Below are 25916 nucleotides of genomic sequence, written 5' to 3'. Positions count from 1 at the left end.
ATCTTGGCGCCTCACAGTTTGGCGGGCAGCAACCTCCTTTGAAGAAGACCGCAGAGCCCACCTCACTGACAAAAGGCAAAGGAGGAAAAACCCAACACCCAACCCCAACCAACCAATTTTCCCCTGCAACCGCTGCAACCGTGTCTGCCTGTCCCGCATCGGACTTGTCAGCCACCAACGAGCCTGCAGCTGACGTGGATATTTACCCTCTCCATAAATCTTCATCCGCGAAGCCAAGCCAAAGAAAGACTATGACCATAGTATTTGCAAGGATTAATGGATAAGTGAGGTCACAGGGTGTGGCTTTGAGAAAATTCTGTTGGATCTGATAGATTTTTTTGCAGCAAATAATGAAATTCTGCAAGTTTTTGGGAAGACTTTTGTGTCCACTGTCTTATTTTTCTTAGGGGATTACTGAGTGCCCTGAATGAAGATAGATTCCGCTGGGAAGGAGAGGATTGTTCAGTGATGTGGTATTGTCATGGCTGAAACCAACGTGAGTGGACAAGTGAAGTTGGAAACGGTCATGGCAGAATTGCAAACATTCGATACAATTCAGAGGGGAGAATTAGAGGAAAATAACTTTATGAATTATAAAATACAGCAAGAAAGAGGACTAGTGCAATATCTTCAGGAAGTCAGGATGCAGGACAGTTAGGAAAGAACAAAGTAGTCGTTCATGGTACAATGGATAATTGCAGCCATTGGTGTACTTGATGCATATCATTAGCCTATGTTATATTTCATGTTAACGACGTTTATAAATTGTTCAATACAATGTTGTGGAGACAGGAGCAATAATAGTGCAGGATTAGATGTCTATAGCTTGTGTGGAGAATAGGGCTCCTGGAAATCCAGATGCTTGGAGTGGATGCTTAAGATACTTTCAATATGAATAGTATCATGCCATTAAATGATTAACCGATGGTACAGTTTTAGATGTAAATAGTTTGTATGCTTATTTTTTAAGACAGTGATATAGTTCATATGAGGTTGGTGCACTTTAGAGAACTGATTGTACACTATGGCATGTTCTTTGATATATTCTTGGGTCAGCCACTGTTTGGAGATAATTGGCTTCAATTAGAGTTTTATTGGTGCTCTTGCCCTGTTATCTGTTTTAGAATGTACCAACCTTCAGGCAGTATATAAACTGAATTGACTAAAATTGTTCTAGGTCATCCTTCTTCAATTTATGAAGGAATATAGTTAAATATTTTTTAAGGAATATATGGGTCAGCACAGCATTGAGGGCCAAAGGTCCTGCACTATGCTGTAGTGTTCTATAGTTTAGTAGAAAGACAAGAACTTTGAGTATATTTTGAATTTGTCCACCTTTCATCAATATTTACCCTCAAGTTATCGTAAAGCAGATCATCACGTTTCTTGCTTTGGGAATATGTTTTGTGTAAATTGACTGCCCAAATTCTGATGTTGCCACAGTTATTATACCTCAGATGTATTTCATTGGATGTCGTGAAAGGCACCTCTGTAAGTTAATGTTCCATTTTGTTCCACCAGCTCATAAACATGGCTGAGATCATGGCTTTTCAAAACTAAACAGTTGACTTTAATACAGTGTAATTTGAAGATATTTGCACAAATCTCAAACTATTTGTAATTATAAAATAAATCTATTATTCCCTTAAATTTTGTACTTAGATGACAAATGTATCCAAGATTCTCCTCACATCCATGGATAAAATGCATTCTTCTCTTGAGAGTCTTTTACACAAAGAGGACCCTACATTGCTTTTCCATACAAATTCCTTCAGCCTAATCTTAAACAGGTAAAGATCGAAGAGAAATAATTTTATGTAACTGCAAAAGATATTTTAAGAGCTTGTGTGTCAGTGATTATTGAAATTTGAGAGAACAAATAGAATTCGAGTTGTGAAAAATTGCATTGTAAATAGGATGGGTTTCTGGTTGTATAATTAGACTAATGAATGTATCAAAACAAAATGGAACCCTTAACAGCATTGATGTACAGAGGGATCTGGGGGTTCAAGTCCACAGCTCCCTTCAAGTATATATGGTGGTAAAGATGTCAAATGGGATGCTTAGCTTGAAGCATAAGAAGACCAAAAGATATAGGAGCAGAAATAGGCTATTCATCCCATGGAGTCTACCCGCCATTTAATCCTGAGCTGATCCATTTTCCATTCAGCCTCAGTGCCTGGCCTTTTCCTCATAACCTTTGATGCCCTGGCTAATCAAGAAGCTATCACTCTCTGCCTTAAATTCATCCAATGACCTGACCTCCATAACTGATTGTGGCAACAAATTTCACAGATTATCCACCGTCTGGCTGAAGAAATTCCTCCACGACTCTGTTCTAAGTGGAGCCCTTCAATCCTGAAGTTGTGCCCTCTTGTACTATACTCTTCCACCATGGGAAATGACCTTACTACATTTGTTCCGTCCATGCCTTTCAACATTTGAAATGCTTCAATGAGATACCCCCCTCATTCTTTTAAATTGCAAGTACTGACCATAAGCTGTCAAACACTCCTCATATGAGGTTACATTGCAGCGATATAAAACTTTGGTCAGGTTGCACTTAGATTATTACATGCAATTCTGGTCTTCCGATTACAGGAAGAATGTGGAAGTTTTGGAGATGGTGCAAAAGATATTTACCTGGATGCTGTAAAACACAAAAGTCTGCAGACCTGGATGCTCCCTGTATTAGGGGATATGAGCCACAAAGAGAGTTTGGCCAAACCTGGGTTGTTTCTTCTGGAGTGTTGGAGACTTGAGGGGAGACGATAGAAGTTTATAAAGTTATGGGAGGCATAAATAGGGTAGACAGAATCTTTTTCCCAGAATAAAAATATCAAGTTCTAGAAGGCATGGATTTAAGGTAAGATCGTAAAGTTTAAAGATGTGTTGGGCAATTCTTAAACAGCAAAGGGGGTTCTCAGGAGTTGTGGTGAAACCAGATAAAACAGTCCAATATAAGGGGCTTTTAGATAGAGAAATTAAGATGCTGTGTATGAAAGGATATTTGCAGGCAGAAGAGATATAATTTAATTTGGACTTTATGCATGACATGGGCATCATGGGCTGAAGAGCCTATTCCTGTGCTGTGTGTTCTATGTCCTTGAAACCATGAATGATATTTCAACTGAACAGTACAGATACATTTACAAATCAGATGAATGTATAGTCAGAAATCCAGACCACATGAGAATCTGGACTCTTTGAAAACTCTCAAACTTTTAAAATTTAGCAGGCTTTTATGTGTGTGTGTGTGTACCAGCATTTTTCTTTTTCTTTAAAACTGCTCATTTTCAGAAATAAATCATGCTGTATTTAATAATGAATAAACTATCAAAATTTACCTGTTCATCTCTTTATTCCTCCTTAAATTTGAATTTAAAAGTACTGCCCGAGAATCCGGAAAATCCAAAAATCCAACCCATCACAACCCTGATCTCAGTCTGGATTTTCTTTCATCAAAGCACAGCTAAACTAATGCAGAACGAAGCAAATGGAATTCTCTTCTTTATTTCTTTAGGCTTAATTCAAATGAGTTGAAATCAAGCAATGTTAGCACTGAAGAAAAGAATCCATTTAGCTGCACTTTTCCAGATTCTACAGATTTCCAGAATATTTCCGATAAATATATTCAGTTTAAAGTAAGTATCATCTCAGTCTTTATGATGAATCCGATGTTTAAATGATAATGTTCTGTTTTGGATTTACTTGGATGTGGTTGTATTAACATCCTACCTTATGGGGTTGAGTCATGAATTTGACCAATATTACATTAGTGGTGATAAACAAAGACTACATACTGTTGGTGGTTCTCATTTTGTCTCTGGATCTTCACATCTTAATGAACCACAGTTGGCTGTAGTCTGTGGGGATTCTTGAAGATTCATTCAACAGGTGGTAATGTGTGAAAGTTAGGGAATGTGTGTATTCAGTGTTGGGCATTCTGAACCCAATGATGCCCCATTGATGCCCTCATCTAAAATATGGTGCATTTAAGGAGTGATCTGGATGGTGATTAGGGCCACAAAGCTCCAAGTGGAAACCAAAAGGGAATTTTTGGATTGGTCAGAAACATTCCTGCTCCTTCCCTTTTCAGATTCAAGATACCTTTATTAATATGAAGGCCTAACGCACTTTTGGAAAACTGCCAAATGCTGTCCTCACAAATCTCTCTGTCCTTATCACACAACATTTATGTGTTACCTCTCTAACTGTATATTCTGAGAGCCAAAAACATTGTCCTATACAGTACAAAGCCTCTTCTATGTTATAGTCTATACTCTTACCTCCTATTCCCACAACTTATAATTTTTTGCTCTAACTGCCAATCACGCTAAATACAATCTATAACTCAACAATCAATTTTCCACCAACCAACACCGTGTGTGTGTGTGTGTGTGTGTGTGTGTGTGTTGCAAGTAGAAATAAGCTCCACAATATCCCTTGATATGGATAGAGTATTCACAGTGCCAGGAGTTTGTTAATTACCTCATGAATCTTTCTGCTCCTTCTCCAAGGGAAGATTGGAAACGATGGCTGAAGTAACTTCTCAACACAATGGATAGGTTGAAGAGGTGCCCAGTTTAACAAGAAGTCCACTGATATAGGGTTGAGGTTATTGCACTTGAGTGTGTTATGATACACAATCAACCAGCATAAGGGGCAGTCTCAGGTTTTCCTCTTCATTCTAGAATGTAAATCCTCAACCACTTTCTCTAATTCACATAGAACAGCAGAGGAACCAGTCCTGTGGGCTGCAACATGTATACTGACCTTGATGGTACGTAGTCTGCATTCCTCCATTCCCTTCCTAGCCATATGTCTGTCTAAATGCCCCTTAAACATTCCTATACCATCTGCTTCCTCTACTTCTCCTCGTGGCCGGCTCCAATGCACCTACCACACTCTGTTGAAAACTTTCTTTGTAAATCTCCTTTAAACTTTCTCTCACCTTAAAGCTTGAATCAGAATCAGGTTTATTGTCATGAACATGTATTTAGTTGTTTAAAAAAAACATGAATGGAGCTGTTAAAGACAAACTTTTAATCACATGGCAAAGCGTAGGAACTCTGTTACAGCCAGAAACAGCTAGTCTTACCCCAAGAGAGTCTCTCTCTCATGGCTTACAAATCATATCTTTCATACCTTCAGACCCCTACGTTTCTAGAACATTCAAACAGACCATAGATCTATCTAGGGTATAGGGCAACCATGGCACATGATGGAGGTGCCACTGTCCTTGCCTACCCTGCCCAATATCGAACTTCCAAGCCCAACAAAGCACCACTCCAGCACCTCATCGGGCTGCTCCAGGACCACTCCGGCACCTCACGGGCCGAATCAGCGTGATGGTGGCTCAATAGCCATCTTTGCTACCCATAATCCCCTATATAGTTAGGACCACTCTACCAGCGACAGGAAAATGGGAATTCCTGTCACATGGTGCCACCTGCTCCTAGGATCTGCAAGGTCGAGATTAGATGGGGAGGAGGGGATGACGGATGGGGCTAGGTTGGAATGTAGCCCCATCCATTGCGTCACGCCCCCACTCCCAATGCCCGACTGCCTTGGCCTCACTGATCAAACCATACAGTCCCATTGTCCCTCCCTCTCTTACCCCTCTCTCCCTCTCTCTCCCACCTCTCCCTCTCTCTCTCTCCACTGTCTCCTTCCTTCCTCACTCTCTCCACCACTCATTTTGGGAGCGCGCCCTAGCTGTTGGGAGTATGCCATTTTGTGTCAAACTCATTTCCTTGGGCCTTGTGCTTATTTCCTTCCTCCTCTGTGTTTGGAATCGTCCCAGGACAGAGAGAGAACCCCTCCCCCCACCTGCAGAGGCAGGTAACCCAAACCAAACTGTGCTACCCCAGGGACAAACACCCAGAGAAATCAATGTTTCAGTTCAAGAAATTTTTCACCAGACATTTTGGAAAGTTTCTCCCTCGCTCTCGGTTTGATCCTGATGGATCTGTTGGAGCTGTTGGAGGGGGTAGAGGGTTTGGTGACAGTGGAGAGGGTCTAAGTGCCCAGGGAGTGGGGGTTGAAACAATCCCATGAGCCGATCTTACAGAGAAGGGCAAGTGGGTTGTTTGTAACACGTTGCACACATGGTCTGTCTGTCCCGGGATGCAGCGAGCACTTTTCTCCTCCCTCCCCCTCTCTTCCCCATTCTTTCTCCCTAGGGTGCTGGGCAACTAGTATCTAGGACTAAATGCATGTGGTCCCCACTTCCTCCTGGAATTGAACCCCATCCAGGATAGAGGGTCTCTTTTAAATCAGCAAGCTCATGGTTCTGTCAGCCGTATCACAGTTTCATCACTGTGTACCATCCCAGAAACATCACACCCTCAAAAGTTGCCCAAAACCCCATAAGCATAAAACTTCCCATGGCCGATCTTCAAATCTAGCCTATTTGTGCGTGGAAATCGCCAAACTGGCAACTTTATTTGCAATTTATTTTTTATATATAATGGGGGTGAGGAGGGGGGGGGATAGGTGTGGTGTGCAATTTCAGTGTTTGCCATAGGCATATTTTACCTAGATACCCCAATGGAACAGTCTGCCCCATATAAGTACATATTCCTTAGAATTCTCCTGGGATTTCTTAATCAGTATCATGCCCAATGGTTAATAATCTTTTACTACCTTACTATTCACGCATGTCATAAAATTTCCCTCCTATTTGAAGCTTTCAACCAAGTAAAAAGATACTGATGATCTATTCTAGACCATCCATTCTCAATGGGGGCCCTATAACCCCCCCCCCCCGCCAGGGCCACAGCACATTTTAGTAAAAGCCTCGTTTTCTTTTCACCTCACGTAACATGAGTTTTTTATGTAGTCGGTAGGAGAGAAGTACAGAATAATTCAAAACTTGACTGCTTCACAGGGAAGGGGACCCATAAACTTTGCTCAAAATCCTGACAGGGGCCATAGTCAAAAAATGGCTGATCTGGACATTCTCTCACCCTATCCTTGTTTTTTGGTGCTTTCTTTCTACTGGACTTTTATACTGCCAAGCAGAGTTTTTCATATTGCTTCGAAAGGTCAAAATAAATACAAGATCCATACTTCAGGGGAGGAATCATCAATTAATTGTACAGTATTCACATTTGATGTGATCCAAGAACTTGGGCCTCATTGAATAAAAGGACAGTGACCAGTGAAAGATCTGATCATTCCAAATATCAGGTTTATTGGGTTGTACACAAGACCACAGTTAATTCAGGTTAACCGTGTGTGGAAATATTTACTGTATTCCATGGTTTTGCCATAACATCCATTTGATAACACTCGTGTAACAGCAGTAAATACCATGGGTGAAACCATATCAGAATTACTCGTGATGAATTTCTCTGACCTTAATCACTTGTGTCTTCTAGATGGTTAATTATAGAGAAAATCCCTTAATCTGGCTTGAACAAAGTAATGTCAGTGGACCTATGACGAATATATCTTTATCTTTGAATGGAAGTGAAGTAAAACTTGAGAATATGAAAGATACCTTTGAGGTAAATAGAATTAATAAGGAAGATGTGGATGGGTGTAATGTAAAATGCCATTTTTGTTTTTATTTACACATGGGGAAGTTTTTCACTCTTGGAGGCTAATTCAAATTTAATGGCATCTTTCCTTTTCTTTTCAGATTATACTTCCTAGATCCAATGCAACACGGACTTTCTCAACGACATTTACCACATTTACAAAGCCGGTCTTTCAGAGGTTGAATGTAGCAGATACTGAATCCGTTTTAATCATCTCAGTAGCAACTGAGCCTGTTATTTCAGTGCATCTGTACCTCAGCTATGGGTACAGAGCAAATGAGACCCATTATGACTTTGAAACTAGCTTCTTTCCAGAGAACAGTAGTGAAGGTAAAGTGGTACGGCATTACTTTGTTCTTCTGAAACCATGAGTGCAGCGACAATGGGATTAGTTTCTTTGGTAATTACAGTATTTGTGTCGAGTAAATTTAAACATGGATAGAGGAGGAGGAGAAGAGAGAGAATACAATGGAGTGGAGAGTAGGGGAACAGAAGAAAGGAAATGGGCAGGGGCCAGTAAAGAGGCAAGTTAGGTGGCACAAACAGGAATGTAGAGGGAGGGCACTGGGATGGGATTGAGTATAGGGAAATGGAAGAAAACTCGAGGAAAACTCGAGGAGATGGATGGGTTGACTCTGTCTAAATGAGGGGAATTGCAATGAACAGAGGAAACTGAGTTACTGCCAGTAGAAGGGCTGGTATTCATTCAAGGTGATACAAGTTCAAATTGGGTTGAGAGAGCTCAGTATTGCAGATCTGCACAAGGGATCTGCAATATTCATAGAACAGAAGGCACCTTGTTCCCACGGTGCGATTTACAAATTGTGGAGTTTACAATTCACCAACCGTGAACCAACTTTTGCCATTTCATCCAGTGATTCCCAATAAAACCTCAATATACCTTCCACTTGCTGGCCAGAAAATATTGACTTATCCCAATGTTTGAGATGTTCATTATATTAAAACAACAGTCATGTTCTTAAAGGGAAGAGAAACTGTGAAATGTATCGAATATATGAATGCAATACAATTGTAAACCTTTGCAACAAAAGGATTAAAAATCAGGAAATATATTAACTTTATATTTTAATTATCGCATGCATACCTTTAGCAATTCAATTTGAACGGTCACAATAAATCAACATCCTGGAGCAGGATCTGACTTAAAACATCGATGATTTCTTTCTCCCGCCCCCCGTCCCCGTCTCCACCCCTCCCCCCCCCACCTCGGATGTTGCTTGAGTTGCTGAGCTTCTTCTGCAGATCGTTTTGTGTTCAAATCCCAGCATCTACAATCTAGAGTGTCCATGAACTCAAAAACTAACTCAAATTACTTCTATAATAATTGATTAGAAATATTGAGATTTTTCTCAGAAGTATTAAAAATGTTAACAGAAGATTTAAAAGAAGTGTTTACATTAAAGTGCTGGAGATTGTGGTGCACTGTTAGACAGGTAAAAACTGAACAACAGGCTTTAATCCACAAAAACCTTCACAGAGCCAGGCTGGCTGTGGCTGCAGTAACTCAGTGTGAGGCCTTGGGAGGGCGGTGCAGGCTTATAATCCCAGAGGGTGATTGACACCCGACTGGGTGGGGCTTGATTTATTCAGGCTGTTAGAAATAGAAGTACCTTTAAAGAACATTTATTTTACAACAATGCAAAGTTGGGTGCTTCCCTTTACCCTGGGAATACACACATACACTGGGGCTCACCCAACTTTTATACAGTTGATTTCAGTATAGGAATACCCTCCCCCTTACATTCTTCTGCCTCCTGCTGGAGAGGCTTGGCATTAGGCAATCCTTCCTGCCTACGTGCAGTTTCAGTAGACTTGGAGGACCAGGGGGTATCCTGTCGGTGTCCCTTCATGTTATTGTCCTTATTCACACCTTCCTGATTCTCGGGGCTACAGTCTCTTGGTATGCAGAGTTGGCTCATCCTGTCTAGGGTTGGCTAATTTAATATGTATAAATCTGTGTAAGGTTAGCTAATTAGATATGTAGGACTTGGTACTTCTGTCCAGGGCTAGGAGACCCTTATCTGATCCAGACTACCTCAACTTCCTACATTCTATTGTTCCTTACCACTCCTTATCTTAGACTTATGGTGGCTCTTGTCACAAAGAGTAGAAGATTCTTATGTTAATCGTGCTGACTCTGCTTTCCTGCATCCTAATCCCCAAGCTCATCCTGTTTGTACTGGTTACAGCCATTAACTGATGTATGAATTTTAGTTTCCTTCATGTTCATAATTTTAGATCAGTTTTCCCATCTCTCACAAGGCCGACTGATTGGCAGCCGGCCAGGTGTTGTCCTGTCCCCTTACACTCCTGCAGGTACAGAGGTTTCCCCCTGCAGTAGGCTGGTGGTGTACCACCACAGAAATTTATTCCAGTACTGTTTAAAGGAAGTAAATATTTATGCAAGTGGGATCATTGATAATCAAAGAAGATGCATTTAAAATTGTTGGAAAACAAACCAATGAGGAAATCAGATCATTATTTTGTATGCAGTGAGATTTAATAATCTGGAATAGATATCTGAGTCATGTTATGGAAATGGGTTCAATTGTAACCTTGAAGACAAAGGATAAATTAAGTACTACAGAGATGAGGGATTAAGAATGGGAAAAGAGTTAGCACAAGTTCCTACTTGTGTACTTAAGGACTCAGTCCTTTGACCCCTACTTTCAGTAATACTGTATATGTCAATGAGTTAAAGTATGGGAGATGTTGAAGAAGTTTATCGATGTTCAAAAATATGCCGTGGTTTTTCAGTGAGGACTTTTCTATGATAATTCCCTTAATTTCATTTATATTGGAATTTTACAATGTCAAATATTCTTTATCTATTTTTAGCTGAAATGTACAGTTGGATTATTCATCCTGAAATGTTAATGGGCAGGAATGGAACTTATTACTTGACCGTCAAGCCTCTCCTGAAGGCAAATGTTTCAGAGGTCAATGCTACAACCTTCACTGTGACTACTTTCAATGCAAAATGCTTGTATTGGGATGAAGTCAATCACGTTTGGTCAACACAAGGATGTAAGGTGAGATGAATGGAGGACTACTAATGTGATACACTATCAAGAACTCAGAAGACTAGAGTTATGGAACTATAGGTTTTTATTTATAATCAAATTGTGCTGAGACCCAGGCTTTCTGGGGAGGGGTTATGGTGTTGGAGCCTTTATACAAGGTCAAGAGGGAGGAGCCATGGGTCCAGCCACAGGTCAGGGTGGAGCCAGATTAAAGCGTGTACAGCAGTTCATATCAATGTTAAACCATTGATTTAAAGGATCAAAAATAATTACAGGGCTGTTGGTTGAGCTTCACTGGGTAAATGTTGAGATCTTTGGTGATGGAGGCTGGATCAATGGGGACAGGTGAAAGACTTTTTAGACAGGCACCTGGATGCAGAAAAAAATAGAGGGATGTGGGAGTAAGATTGGGAAGGTTTAGATTGTTGAATAGGTTTATATAGGTTGGCACATCATGGGCCAAAGGGCCTGTTCTGTGCTGTAATGTTCTATCTTCATTCCAAGGAACAGTATAAACTTTCACTTACAAAGGTGCAGAATATTCAAGGATAGAAAGCATGATTTGTTAAGGACATGTCTTTTTTTAATTTAATTTTTTGAGGTGGGTCGACAGAGCAAGGTTTTTGATAACGTTCTGCCAGGTTAGCCAAAAAAAGTGAAGTCTATGGGATGAAAGGCAATTTAAGAAATGTCGGACTCTGGCTTTACCTTACTCTTAATTTAGTCTATGTGTAGTCTGAGTCCAGCATGTTCTTTGAATGAAGTGATAGGAGAAGGTATTTGGTTCAACAGTCAATTTATTACACAGCACAAGAATAAAACTTAACAGAGCTCTGGGTCAATCGTTAGTTCATAGGTCACCTGCACAGTGAGCTACTCCCCAAGACTGACCCCTATTGTCCAGTTGGCTCAGTTTATATAGATCAACCTTATCATACAGAACAAAAGTTGGCTTCCTTTGCTTGATTTCATTATCATACAGAACAAAAGTTGTCTTCCTTTGCTAGATCTTTTTGCATAAGGGTTATCACAAGTCATCTCCTGTTTTGCAGATATCTGGGGTGTAGCACTCCCATCTTAATCCTCCAAGCCAGACTATCCTGTTGATTGGATCAGAAATTAATTCATCCCCAGATATTTCTAATCACCATTCTGTCCCTGTCTGGCCAATTTCTGCTGTTCTCTTTAACACCTCCTCAGTTTGAGCATTCCTCCTAAATCGTTTTATGCATTTCCTCTCCCTGTATTTGGGAGCAGACCATTTTGCTCAGCCAACTTTGCTCCATGCTGTGATTGCCACTTAATCACATTGCTCTTTTTCCCTGAACCATGCAGTAAATATAAACTTATTAATTAATCATTTCTTTCATGTTTTAACCTCTAGATTCCAACAGAAATCTAAAATGAGCTCACTGGCAGGAAGCAAAGGATGGAAACAGAAGTTGGCAACAGGAGCAGCACTTTGAGCCTGATCTGTCACTGAACATGATCACGGCTGATTATCCAAGCTTAGTACCACCTTCCTGTCTCTTTCTCCATGCCCTTCATCTGTTCAGACTTTAGAACTATACCTAATTCCTTCTTAAATATTTTAAATGATTTTGCCTCAACTTCTTTTACTGTTAGAGAATACTGTGGTATTTCAGGTGAAGAAATTTCTCTTCATCTCGATTCTAAATAACCTTCTTTCTTTTTGAATATTTTGGATTTTCAAAGACTCCTGTAAATTCGACAAACAATACCTTACATTTTATCCCCACGACACGCAATATAATTTATGGAGTCCATCTTTTCCCCACTCCCTTGCTCCCTTCCCGTCCCCATCCCTTAAATTATACAAATCTTTGGCTTGGCTTCGCGGACGAAGATTTATGGAGGGGGTAAAAAGTCCACGTCAGCTGCAGGCTCGTTTGTGGCTGACAAGTCCGATGCGGGACAGGCAGACACGATTGCAGCGGTTGCAAGGGAAAATTGGTTGGTTGGGGTTGGGTGTTGGGTTTTTCCTCCTTTGCCTTTTGTCAGTGAAGTGGGCTCTGCGGTCTTCTTCAAAGGAGGTTGCTGCCCGCCAAACTGTGAGGCGCCAAGATGCACGGTTTGAGGCGTTATCAGCCCACTGGCGGTGGTCAATGTGGCAGGCACCAAGAGATTTCTTTAGGCAGTCCTTGTACCTTTTCTTTGGTGCACCTCTGTCACGGTGGCCAGTGGAGAGCTCGCCATATAACACGATCTTGGGAAGGCGATGGTCCTCCATTCTGGAGACGTGACCCATCCAGCGCAGCTGGATCTTCAGCAGCGTGGACTCGATGCTGTCGACCTCTGCCATCTCGAGTATTTCGACGTTAGGGGTGTAAGCGCTCCAATGGATGTTGAGGATGGAGCGGAGACAACGCTGGTGGAAGCGTTCTAGGAGCCGTAGGTGGTGCCGGTAGAGGACCCATGATTCGGAGCCGAACAGGAGTGTGGGTATGACAACGGCTCTGTATACGCTTATCTTTGTGAGGTTTTTCAGTTGGTTGTTTTTCCAGACTCTTTTGTGTAGTCTTCCAAAGGCGCTATTTGCCTTGGTGAGTCTGTTGTCTATCTCATTGTCGATCCTTGCATCTGATGAAATGGTGCAGCCGAGATAGGTAAACTGGTTGACCGTTTTGAGTTTTGTGTGCCCGATGGAGATGTGGGGGGGCTGGTAGTCATGGTGGGGAGCTGGCTGATGGAGGACCTCAGTTTTCTACAAAAACCACATAAAGACCGGTGAAATCTACAGTCGCCTTCAAGCTAGAGAACCCCAGGTGTTAAATAAAGATGGGTGGGGACAAAACTGCAGGTCTGTCCCACATTCCCCAATTCACACTCTTAGTCATTTACTTACCAGGATGGATTGTTTCTTTTCGCTTATTCATTTATTCGGGTGGGGAGGGGTTAGAGGTGGGGAGTGTAGATTTTATCTGCGCACCTATGTGCACAGATACAGTTGTCACACTTCAATGAATGTGTCATATCTCTTCTGTAAACTGTAGGCGATTTTCTCCAGGGGAATGCAACACTTTATTTCCTTATTTCCATCGTGTGATGTTTAACTGGGAGTCAGACTTCCACACAACCACTCTACACTTCCTGGTGATTGACAGGGCAACCTTCACAAACTGAATTTGGTGATTGGGCAGACTAAACTGTACTACCCCCAATGTCCCCTAGAAGGTACAACTCCAGATCTTGTGGAAAATCCATTTTCATAATTTCCCCCAGGTCTTCCCAGAAGGATCTCACCTTTGTACAATGCCAGGTGGAGTGGACAAAAGTTCCAACCTCCATACCACATCTACCACATCTAAAGCACATTTCTGAAATTTCTGGCTTTGGTTTGTGTAATTTTTGCAGTGTGAGATATGACTGATGCAAGAAATTATATTGCACCAGCATGTGTCTGGCATTGACAATTCCTGTCATGTTATTCAGACACAAACTTCCCACCATTGTTCATCAATTGTTATGCCCAAGTCCAACTCTCATCTTTCCCATGACCGATGTAAGCCTGGTTTCAGGCCCTCACTTTAGAATATGGAGTGCATCTTAGAGATAAATTTACACACATTCCCCTAAATAACCTTCTTAAGCAAACTTCTTAACTGTGCTTCCTAAAGTCCAAATCCTTTATACATACAATAGAAGGTCCTCTCCAATTCTCAGTTTCTGGGAGAAACATCCTAACTGCTACATCTACTGTTGTTTTCACATGAGGGAACTGTTCTAATCTACCATCTGTCACTTTCACAAGTCAACTTAAAGCCATTCCTTTCTCCTGGCTCTTCTTCTCTATGGATTAGAAACCCTTATTTCTCTTCCTACCTCGTACTGTGGGATGAGCAGCCATTTATGCACTGGGCCTTAGCAATGGAATTTGTAGTAGATGGATCAGGACTGAATGTAACATTATTCCATGTGGGACTATGACAAAAAGGACATAGAATGATCCATTTCAGGAGGTCGTTCAATTTCAAATTCTGTGATTGTTGGAAAAGTTTTGTTGTTTTGTGGCAGCAGTATTGTGTATTACAAGTGCAAAATTGCCATAGATTCTTCTTCTTTGGCTTGGCTTCGCGGACGAAGATTTATGGAGGGGGTAAAAAGTCCACGTCAGCTGCAGGCTCGTTTGTGGCTGACAAGTCCGATGCGGGACAGGCAGACACGATTGCAGCGGTTGCAGGGGAAAATTGGTTGGTTGGGGTTGGGTGTTGGGTTTTTCCTCCTTTGCCTTTTGTCAGTGAGGTGGGCTCTGCGGTCTTCTTCAAAGGAGGTTGCTGCCCGCCAAACTGTGAGGCGCCAAGATGCACGGTTTGAGGCGTTATCAGCCCACTGGCGGTGGTCAATGTGGCAGGCACCAAGAGATTTCTTTAGGCAGTCCTTGTACCTTTTCTTTGGTGCACCTCTGTCACGGTGGCCAGTGGAGAGCTCGCCATATAACACGATCTTGGGAAGGCGATGGTCCTCCATTCTGGAGACGTGACCCATCCAGCGCAGCTGGATCTTCAGCAGCGTGGACTCGATGCTGTCGACCTCTGCCATCTCGAGTACTTCGACGTTAGGGATGTAAGCGCTCCAATGGATGTTGAGGATGAAGCGGAGACAACACTGGTGGAAGCGTTCTAGGAGCCGTAGGTGGTGCCGGTAGAGGACCCATGATTCGGAGCCGAACAGGAGTGTGGGTATGACAACGGCTCTGTATACGCTTATCTTTGTGAGGTTTTTCAGTTGGTTGTTTTTCCAGACTCTTTTGTGTAGTCTTCCAAAGGCGCTATTTGCCTTGGCGAGTCTGTTGTCTATCTCATCGTCGATCCTTGCATCTGATGAAATGGTGCAGCCGAGATAGGTAAACTGGTTGACCGTTTTGAGTTTTGTGTGCCCGATGGAGATGTGGGGGGGCTGGTAGTCATGGTGGGGAGCTGGCTGATGGAGGACCTCAGTTTTCTTCAGGCTGACTTCCAGGCCAAACATTTTGGCAGTTTCCGCAAAGCAGGACGTCAAGCGCTGAAGAGCTGGCTCTGAATGGGCAACTAAAGTGGCATCGTCCGCAAAGAGTAGTTCACGGACAAGTTTCTCTTGTGTCTTGGTGTGAACTTGCAGGCGCCTCAGATTGAAGAGACTGCCATCTGTGCGGTACCGGATGTAAACAGCGTCTTCATTGTTGACTGCTCAACAATCAGACTGCTCAAACTACAGGGGAATCACGTTGCTCTCCATTGCAGGCAAAATCTTCGCTAGGATTCTACTAAATAGAATAATACCTAGTGTCGCCAAGAATATTCTCCCAGAATCACAGTGCGGCTTTCGCGCAAACAGAGGAACTACTGACATGGTCTTTGCCCTCAGACAGCTCCAAGAAAAGTGCAGAGAACAAAACAAAGGACTCTACATCACCTTTGTTGACCTCACCAAAGCCTTCGACACCGTGAGCAGGAAAGGGCTTTGGCAAATACTAGAGCGCATCGGATGTCCCCCAAAGTTCCTCAACATGATTATCCAACTGCACGAAAACCAACAAGGTCGGGTCAGATACAGCAATGAGCTCTCTGAACCCTTCTCCATTAACAATGGCGTGAAGCAAGGCTGTGTTCTCGCACCAACCCTCTTTTCAATCTTCTTCAGCATGATGCTGAACCAAGCCATGAAAGACCCCAACAAAATGCCATAGATTACATTTCTGTAAATAAACTATTTAAAAATAAATGATTAGTGCAAAAGAAGAGGAAAAAAAAAAATTTCACGTTGAACATACAATGATTTCCCTTCATTTTATTTTCCTCACTGCAGGTGGGTCCGAGATCCAACCCAGAAAGGATACAGTGCCTTTGCAATCACTTCAGCTTATTTGCCACCTCTTTCATTCTCTTGCCCAATACAGTGGATGTCACAGAAACGGTCGAGTTATTTTCTCAAATCAAAGACAACTCTGTGGTTGTCTCATTGCTAGCTGCTGTCATTGGATTGTACATCATCTTGATCATATGGGCTCGAGCGAAGGATAGGCAGGACTTAGTGAAGGTAAAAAAAATTGTTCAGAAGGTACTGTGATTTCAAAATTTATTAATATTAGTGAATTGAAAATATCCATAAGGCACATTCGTGAATTTGTTCCAAAATTTGTCACTATATATTAAATTCAAATAAGGTGAGAAACCAGTCTTAAATTATGAAAGTGAAATAAAATTGTTGAAAAATATAAATATTAATTTTCCCAATAAATAGGGATTGTAGAATAGTTTGACACTAACAGAAAGTAAGCATAAATTTGACCAAACTTAGAAATCAGATCAACTGTGTAAAGGAACAGGACTTAGATCAGAACCAGGGCTTCATATGCTCGCATGCTGTTTAATCACTCTGGTGCACACAGAACAGATAATATGGGTAAGATTCTGCTTTGATATAGTCTTATGTCCCTTGCTTTCAATCACCTTGCAAATAAATGGGTAATTGGTGAACTGGTGTCCCATTTTTAGTGATGAGAAATGATCCTGAACAATAATTAGGTCATCTGCTGCCGCATTGTCTTAAAATAAACATATGCCTAAAGATAGAACATTTTATGTTTGTCAATCTAGACCTCAGCATGATGTTCAGGAGCATTAATAGCTTTTCCTTATTTTGTTGCACATAGGTGAAAAGAACTGTTCTTGCAGATAATGACCCATTTGCTGAATACTTTTACTTGGTGAAAGTCTTCACAGGGCATCGAAGAGGAGCAGGAACTACATCTAAGGTCAATGGGAAATTTCTTCAAATGGTGTGAATGTTGAACAACAATTAAATGTTAAAAATAAGGGGGAGGGGGGTTTAATTCAAAATAAACTATAAATATGGAGAGGATAAAGTTGTTAAGAGTTGCATGTTAAGGACAACTAAAGAACCTGTTTCATAAATTGCAATTTTTAATGTAACCAAATGAAGTCATTTTTCTATTCTTTTGATTTGATACAGGAGGAATGGTGTAATTTATTGGTAATCTTTACCTATCTCAAAAAATGATTATGGCGTTAAGCTTCATTTAAACTTAAACATTATGTGGATTCATGAATCCTGGTTCAATGGCATCAAAACATTAGCAAAGTCCTTGGAGGAAGCTTTCAGGATGATTGTGTTCCATAATATTGCTGATCTTGTCTTTGGTGACGTGTGTGTGTGTGTGTGTGTGTGTGTGTGTGTGTGTGTGTGTGTGGGTGTATGTGTGTGTGTGGAGGGGGTGTGGGTGTGTGTGTGTGTGGAGGGTGTGGGTGTGGAGGGGGTGTGTGTGGAGGGGGTGTGTGTGGAGGGGCTGTGGGTGCGTGTGTGGAGGGGGTGTGGGTGCGTGTGTGGAGGGGGTGTTGGTTTGTGTGTGTGTGGAGGGGGTGTGTGTGGAGGGTGTGTGTGTGTGTGTGTGTGTGGAGGGTGTGTGTGTGTGGAAGGGTGGGTGTGTGTGTAGAGGTAGATGACATGTTAATAACACAAACAAAAATGAATGTATCTTTTATCTTGGATTGCCTCTCGTATTTCCCTCCTGGTCTCATGAAACCACCTGTCATACTACTGCCCTGAACAAGCTGATTTCTCTTCCCCACACCCTTCTACTCTGCACCTCCCCACTTAATATAAGCAACTTGGAGAGATGGGAAGAAATCTGAGGATCCCAATACAACTGTTGAAATGCACCTCGACTCTGAGTTGAAACAAAAGGGAAGTTCTTTGCAAAGCAGAGATTTCAAACAATCCAATAAGCTACAAACCTTGGTCAGGGGCAGAGAGGTAAAATTAGTTAAGAAGATGTTGAACTAAGTGAGGTATCCAAAGTTGTTGAATTTGATCGTGACAATATTTCGCAGCAAGAATTTACTGATATCTGTGACCCAGTGTTGGGTAAACTAATTACTCCTCACAAGATGGTAAAGAGTTATGTTGTCATTTGGTGTTGACTCTATATCCTTGGTGAATATTGCTAAGGAAAAACATGTGAAAATGAGAAACGAAGACGGTTTGCTGGCCAATGCCCAAGTTAATGGCCCAGAATGGAACAGAAAGTCATTGCTGGAGGTTCTCTTGATAAGATCGGGTTGGTAAAAGTTGATCTAAATGATCATTATTGCACTCAACTAAACAATGTTAAACCACTGTCCACTGCCACTGAACTACTTGGTGACCAACCATTTAGATACCATATTAGTTCAGTTTAGGAGGCAAAGAAAAAGATATCTCATGTGCAGGATGACAATTTGTATTTAAATTGATGAAGACAAAATTCATAGAAAGATGGACTTGTACAATGTGGCAATTGTAGAATGAATGAGATAGAGGCAGGGATTTGAAAATTACTGGAATAATTAGAGTTAACCATGCACATCTGATGGATTTGGTAATAACTCCACTGATCCAAGAAAGTCCATTCTTACATGAATGAAAGAATGAAAATAGTTGAAGGTGATGTGACTTGGGCATGGACACAGAATGAATGTGCGCTGGGACATTCAGTCACGTGTTTGAAAAAGGTATGAGGTTTCGTTGAAAAAAACCCAAGATTAAGACACTAAAGTTTAGAATTTGCTTCTTAATAGCCTAGATGGTCCATATGTTCCCCTGGCAACAATACTACATTATTTGTTTTCCTCAACTTGTCACAAAACCCAAGAAATTATTTAAAAAAAATCTTATTTGAAATTTATCTGAACTTTCAGACCCATTATCACACAGAAATTTGAGCCTGGGAATTTAGAAGTAATAAATGTCTCCGCTCATTCACAGGTAGTTATAACAATCTATGGTTCAGCTGGTAGCAGTGACTCCCACCATTTGACTGACCCAAACAAACCAGTATTTCAGCAAAGTTCAGAAGATGAGTTTCTTCTTGCCACTCCCTTTCCACTGGGGGACCTCACCAGCATCAGACTGTGGCATAACAACTCAGGACCAAGCCCATCCTGGTAAGTGCCAGTTCAAGTTCATTATCGTCATCCAATTGTAAAGTATAACTGGATGAAACAGTGTTTTTCGGTCCTCAGTGTAAAAACATGCAAACACATATATACACATGTATACAGTACATATACAGGATACCTTGTATAACACAGTTTTGAACAGCACAAGTTTTGATATAATGTGGTTTATAATTTTAATATAATAATAACTGAAAATTGTTCAACTTTATTAATATTGCATTACCAACAGCGGCACAATAATTTAACGTGTCAGCGACAATGTTTGCTGCTCAGCTGTGTTCATTCAACTTCATTATTGCTTAACTTGTTTTAGTATCGCTCTTGACCCTGAGCTGCCCTGTAATATTTTAATTGTGTTGTACAAAAGTGCACCCTTACAAACAATATGAGCGGCAAAAGGAAATGCAGTGAAGGTAATACACGTAATAAACTTAAGTGGCTGACATTGGAAAAGAAACTGGAAATTATTAAGCAACGTGAAGATGGCGCATCATTTGCTAAAATAGTGCAAGGCAAAGGCATGAATGAATTGTCTGTTTGAACTCTAATCAAGAATAAAGATAAAATTAAAGAACATGGAATGGAAGCAGCATCTTGTATGACCTAAGTGATTGTCAGACATAGAAGTTCTGCAATGGAAAATATAGAATGCCTTTTAATAATCTGGATTGAAGATTGCAACCAGAAAATAATTCCATTAGGTCAAATGACAATTCAAGCTAAAGCAGCAAGCCTCTATTGGACATGAAAATAATGATGCAGCTGCAAGCTTTCCGACTGAACTAAAAGAAGTGACTGACCAAGGAGGCTACAAAGATGAGCAAATTTTTAATGTTGACGAAACTGGGTTATCTTGGAAAAAGATGCCATCATGCACTTTTTTTAATCTCCAAAAGAAAAATCTCAACCAGGCTATAAAGTTTGAAAAGACCAATTGATACCTCTACTTGACAGAAGTAGACTTCAAATTAAAGCCTCTACTTGTGTACCATTCCGAGATACCAAGGGCTCTTAAATGCTATGCAAAAAAGTCCACTTCCTGTAACATGGCGATTAAATAAAAAAAGCCTGGGTGACAAGATAATTGTTCGAAGAATGGTTCACAACCTATTTTTGTCCTGCAACCGAACATTACTACAGAGATAATAACTTGGATTTTAAAATGTTATTGTTTTTTGAGAATGCCCCAGCATGTTTATATCAAGATCAGCTGCAAAATGATGATGTTAATGAAATTAAGGAATTCACCTTAGAGGAATTATCAACATTTATTGGGAAAACCAATGATACTTGCGATTACATTATGGACATAAAACCAAACATTGAGAGAAGCATTAGAGTTCGGCAAGAATTGCAAGATGCTATTTGATTTTATAAAGGTATCCATGATTTTTAAAAAAAAAGACTAAAGTGCAAACTACATTAAACAAACATTTTCTTAATGTTCACTTATTGCCAATAAAGATCTTTGTCATTTTTCAGTTTTATATATGGTGCATGCTCACACCAAGACACAAGAGCAACTTGCCCGTGAACTACTCTTTGCAGACAATGTCGCTTTAGTTGCCCATTCAGAGCCAGCTCTTCAGCGCTTGACGTCCTGTTTTGCGGCAACTGCCAAAATGTTTGGCCTGGAAGTCAGCCTGAAGAAAACTGAGGTCCTCCATCAGCCAGCTCCCTACCATGACTACCAGCCCCCCCACATCTCCATCGGGCATACAAAACTCAAAACGGTCAACCAGTTTACCTATCTCGGCTGCACCATTTCATCGGATGCAAGGATCGACAACGAGATAGACAACAGACTTGCCAAGGCAAATAGCGCCTTTGGAAGACTACACAAAAGAGTCTGGAAAAACAACCAACTGAAAAACCTCACAAAGATAAGCGTACACAGAGCCATTGTCATACCCACACTCCTGTTTGGCTCCGAATCATGGGTCCTTTACCGACATCACCTACGGCTCCTAGAACGCTTCCACCAGTGTTGTCTCCGCTCCATCCTCAACATTCATTGGAGCGACTTCATCTCCAACATCGAAGTACTCGACATGGCAGAGGCCGATAGCATCGAATCCACGCAGCTGAAGATCAAACTGCGCTGGGTAGGTCACGTCTCCAGAATGGAAGACCATCGCCTTCCCAAGATCGTGTTATATGGCGAACTCTCCACTGGCCACCGAGACAGAGGTGCACCAAAGAAGAGGTACAAGGTCTGCCTAAAGAAAGCTCTCGGTGCCTGCCACATTGACCACTGCCAGTGGGCTGATATTGCCTCAAACCGTGCATCTTGGCACCTCACAGTTCAGCGGGCAGCAACTTCCTTTGAAGAAGACTGCAGAGCCCACCTCACTGACAAAAGACAAAGGAGGAAAAACCCAACACCCAACCCCAACCAACCAATTTTCCCTTGCAACCGCTGCAACCGTGTCTGCCTGTCCCGCATCGGACTTGTCAGCCACAAACGAGCCTGCAGCTGACATGGACATTACCCCTCCATAAATCTTCATCCGCGAAGCCAAACCAAAGAAGAAGAAGAAAGATATCCCTTTTAAATATTTTAATCACATGTTTGCATAAGAGTTCTAGATAAAAGAATAAATAATTATAGGATTGGAACGTATTACATAAAAGTACAATGTAATAATGCTTCAAACATGGTGGTCCTCCATTACACTGAACCTTTTTGGATCATATTACTGTGTTATACAAATAAATAAATATTGTTAAATAAAAAGTAGATTCTCAGAGGGATTGTATGAGCAGTTCATCAGTTGTTCAGCATTCTCACTGCCCATGGGAAGAAGCTGTTTCTCAGCCTGGTGATTCTGGCTCTGATACTCCTATATCTCTTTCCTGAGTAGCTGGAAGATGCTGTGTGCAGGGCGGTAAGGGTCCTTAACAATTATGTGAGCTCTCTACAAGCAACGATCCCACATAAATATTCAGTCAAAGATTATTTATTGATGTTTTCCTTGGTGATTTCACTATTCAACAGACCTCTACCTCTACAAGGTGCATGCTTAATTATTTTTAAATCTGATGGCGCGCAACTTGTACAAGCAAAGATAACTGCAGAATAGATTCACGTGCTGCTTTTAACATCTCCCACGTTCTAGGTATGTTAATCATGTAATTATACAAGATCCAGAAACAAAGCAACAATGGTACTTCTTCTGCAATTGCTGGTTGGCTGTTGACCTTGGAGAGTTTGTCCTTGACAAGATCTTCCCTCTTGCTTCTGAGGCAGAAATGAAAGACTTCCGGTAAACTTCTAGATGAATAATTTGGCTTATATATTTGATTGAATTTCTTTCTCTTGTTTGCTTTTTCCTAACAAGTGGCAACGTGTAACAGTTTGAGACAGTCCATCATTAATAATGAATGTTAGTGTGAAATCCTCCTCAGACTTGTGGCAAATCACTTGATTTTAATTAGTCACTTTTGACTGTTTATTTTTCTTTCATTAATCATTGTCAAGACATTTTAAACAGTATTTTATCATTAAAGTTAAATCAACTAAAATTCTGATGCAAATTTCATACCTTGAAGTCAATGCAGCCATCATTGATATACAATGCCTGAACCTCATTTTCTCAATGTTCATCTTCTTGTTTAAATCCCTCCAAGACTGGGCCCTTTGCTGTTTCGTCAATTCATCCAATCTCCTCGGAAATTTGGCAGCATGTGGCAGGCATGCTGCACAAGATGATGGTTTTCCTACTTAAACCACAACACCAGAAATTCAATCACTGATAAACTGTTTTCGTTGTCAGATGTACCTATGTAATTTCCCACCTTGTCTAGGACAGTGAGGTCTAACGTGTGTATATATTGGTCATTCACTGACCATCCAAGTTTTCTTATTACCACTATTCAGCACTGCATGATTTAAAAGGGCTTCGTTGCTCAGATCCTAACTTGGTGTTGGCATCCTACTCAGTCAGGTCCGATTTAGGTTAATAAATTACTGTCCTTGCTACAGTATGCACCGTCTCTCCTCCCTGCTCCCACCTCTCTACCAAGATGGCAACTCCATCTCCCCACAAGCTTACGATCCACAGCCTCTTCCCCATGGCCTACAAACTCAGTCCTAGTCTTTGGTAGGCTGAACTCCATCAACAAATCAAGGGACTCACTTACTGATCATCTGGTAACCCTCCCACGTTCCCCCTCAAAGCAGTACTGATGACCTCACCTACCCCTTCCCTAGCAATTACTCCACTCGAGACCCCACATCCACCAGTTCTCTCCACCCCAACCACCATTCATGATGCCTCAACCTATCAGCAGCATGGTTGGCGAGGCAGTTAGTGCAACGCCTTTACAGTGCCAGCGATCGGGTCCAAACCGGGGATCGAGTCCTGAGCTGTCTAATTAATTTATAGATTCTCCCCGTGTCTGTGTGGGTTTTCTCCGGGAGCTCTAGTTTCCTCCCACCGTTCAAAATGTACCAGGGATAGAGGTTAATAGGGTGTAAATTAGGCAGCATGAACTCTTGGGGCTGAGGTGGCCTGTTACCATGCTGTATGTCTAAATCTATCACTAATTACAGCTTTCCAACTGACTGACTACCTGTCCACCCACAACCAGCAATCACAAAGCCCCACACCATGCATTACTGGCAGTGGGCCCTTACAATGCACAACACTATCTCTCCCCCGTGACCACAGACCGAACCCCAGCCCTTAGTTTTCCAGAACCACTGACTGACAAAGTCATTTTATAAAACATCTCAATGTCATCTCAGTCAGAAAAGAACTTCCCCTAATATGATGAAAAGTGTGTCAAAGTAGTTGAATGCTCAAGTTACAAAAAGGATGCTTGCTGGAAATACAGGATAGGGCTTTCAAAATTTTACTGAAAAAATAATGATTAAAGATTGGTGTAGCAAAGCTTGTCTAGTGAAGGTTATAAAGCCTAAAGAAAGACCATCTTGTATTTGTAATTTCTGGATGCCTCAAAATGCTGTACATCTCATTCTAGTGGGAGACCATTTAGAATGATAAATTACCCCTTGTTAAGCCTATTAACTACAGGAAGTCCCCAGATTATGAACAAGATCCATTCCTACGTCTGTCTTTAAGTTGAATTTGTAGATAAATTGGAACAGGTACGTAGGTTTCTTATTTAGTCAAATGTTTGTCATAGTACTATATAAAAAAAATTAAAGAAACAGTTCTTAAAGCAGTTTAGGTCGAAAAACAAAAGAAATAAGATCTTGATGTTACAGAGTATTTAGAGGTGGTTTGGGAGGAATTGTTAGAGCAGCTTGTGCACACATGTTTTAAAAACAGAATATTTGCAGGACTTTTGCAGAATGTGTTTTGCAGGAGGTAACAAAGTATCGACAACAGCTTGCTTGGGAGAGCATGTGATCTTTGCAGGCGGAGGAGAACTGTTTTGCTCTCAGAGAGGGAGGGTGTGAAACAGAGAGAGAGGAGACAGAAATCAGTTCCAGTAGGAGAAGCTGGCAAACTTCGGAAGGCTGCCTGGCGATCTGAAAGGTGACCTGAAAGAAAGAGGATAATCTGGAGAACCCTGAAGGGGGAAAGTTTCGTTAGCAAGACTGATTGAGAAGGAATCAGTTGTGGGTGTCCTGGAAAAGCAATCTCTCTCTGAAAACCAGCGAGAACCCTCCTGAGTGGTGACCATTTGCCTGTTCAGCACCAAACACTGGTGAACTTTGTTAATGCTAACTTCTATGCACAGAGCAAGAATTGCCTGCAACCAGTGAGATTGGACTGTGATGCAAATAACTTTTCTAATCTTAATTATACATTACACATATCTGCACTTAGTATTAGAGGGGGGATTAAGTAGTTAGGTAGGTAAAGTAATAAGATAAAGTTCAATTCTGTTTTCTTGTTCAATTGTAATTAAAAACGACTCTTGTTGAAGTAACCCTGTGTTATGGTGCCTATCTATTGCTGCTGGTTTTGGGGTCCTCTGGATTAAAAGTTAACACTCTCATTTTGTCGATGTCTTGCATACCGGAAGGGGCATTCGTGAGGTAACGTTATGCAAATGTGCGGATTGGGGCACAATTTGTTCATAACTATGAGTTGTCCGTAAGCTGAATGTTCATAACCCGAGGACTCCCTGTATTTCCAAAATGTTGTAATTTTATTGCTATCTATTTTGTTTACACGGGGAAAGCCGCAATACAAATCGTATTAGCAACGTAATAAAGAATTCTAGAATTTCCATTTAGATTTCATAATGTTTCTGCTATTTTATTCCAAGAACTTGTGGCTCATAAATCATTTTTGCTAATATCTTGATGTGGATCAAATGTACTTTAACATGGCATAACTTGCTTGTTAAATATGTATTAAGGGTGTAATGGTCTCAAAGAAATGATGAAT

The 25916-nt window shown here is 41.2% G+C and overlaps 1 protein-coding gene across 1 annotated transcript in view; it reads left to right on the top strand.

Annotated features, from left to right (window-relative positions):
* LOC138743837 (polycystin-1-like protein 2) overlaps positions 1 to 25916 on the top strand; it is an 82463-nt gene that overhangs the window by 8489 nt on the left and 48058 nt on the right. Inside the window, 9 exon segments of the mRNA XM_069899439.1 lie at positions 1663 to 1790; positions 3524 to 3644; positions 7386 to 7514; positions 7649 to 7877; positions 10407 to 10600; positions 16397 to 16627; positions 17244 to 17345; positions 19355 to 19533; positions 22668 to 22814. Coding sequence (XP_069755540.1) covers positions 1663 to 1790; positions 3524 to 3644; positions 7386 to 7514; positions 7649 to 7877; positions 10407 to 10600; positions 16397 to 16627; positions 17244 to 17345; positions 19355 to 19533; positions 22668 to 22814 — 1460 coding nt within the window.

This window comes from Narcine bancroftii, chromosome 10 (assembly GCF_036971445.1).
Source record: "Narcine bancroftii isolate sNarBan1 chromosome 10, sNarBan1.hap1, whole genome shotgun sequence".
In the NCBI taxonomy this organism is placed as follows: domain Eukaryota; kingdom Metazoa; phylum Chordata; class Chondrichthyes; order Torpediniformes; family Narcinidae; genus Narcine; species Narcine bancroftii.
Note: the sequence above shows the minus strand (reverse complement) of the source record. Positions and strands in the feature narration are given on the sequence as shown.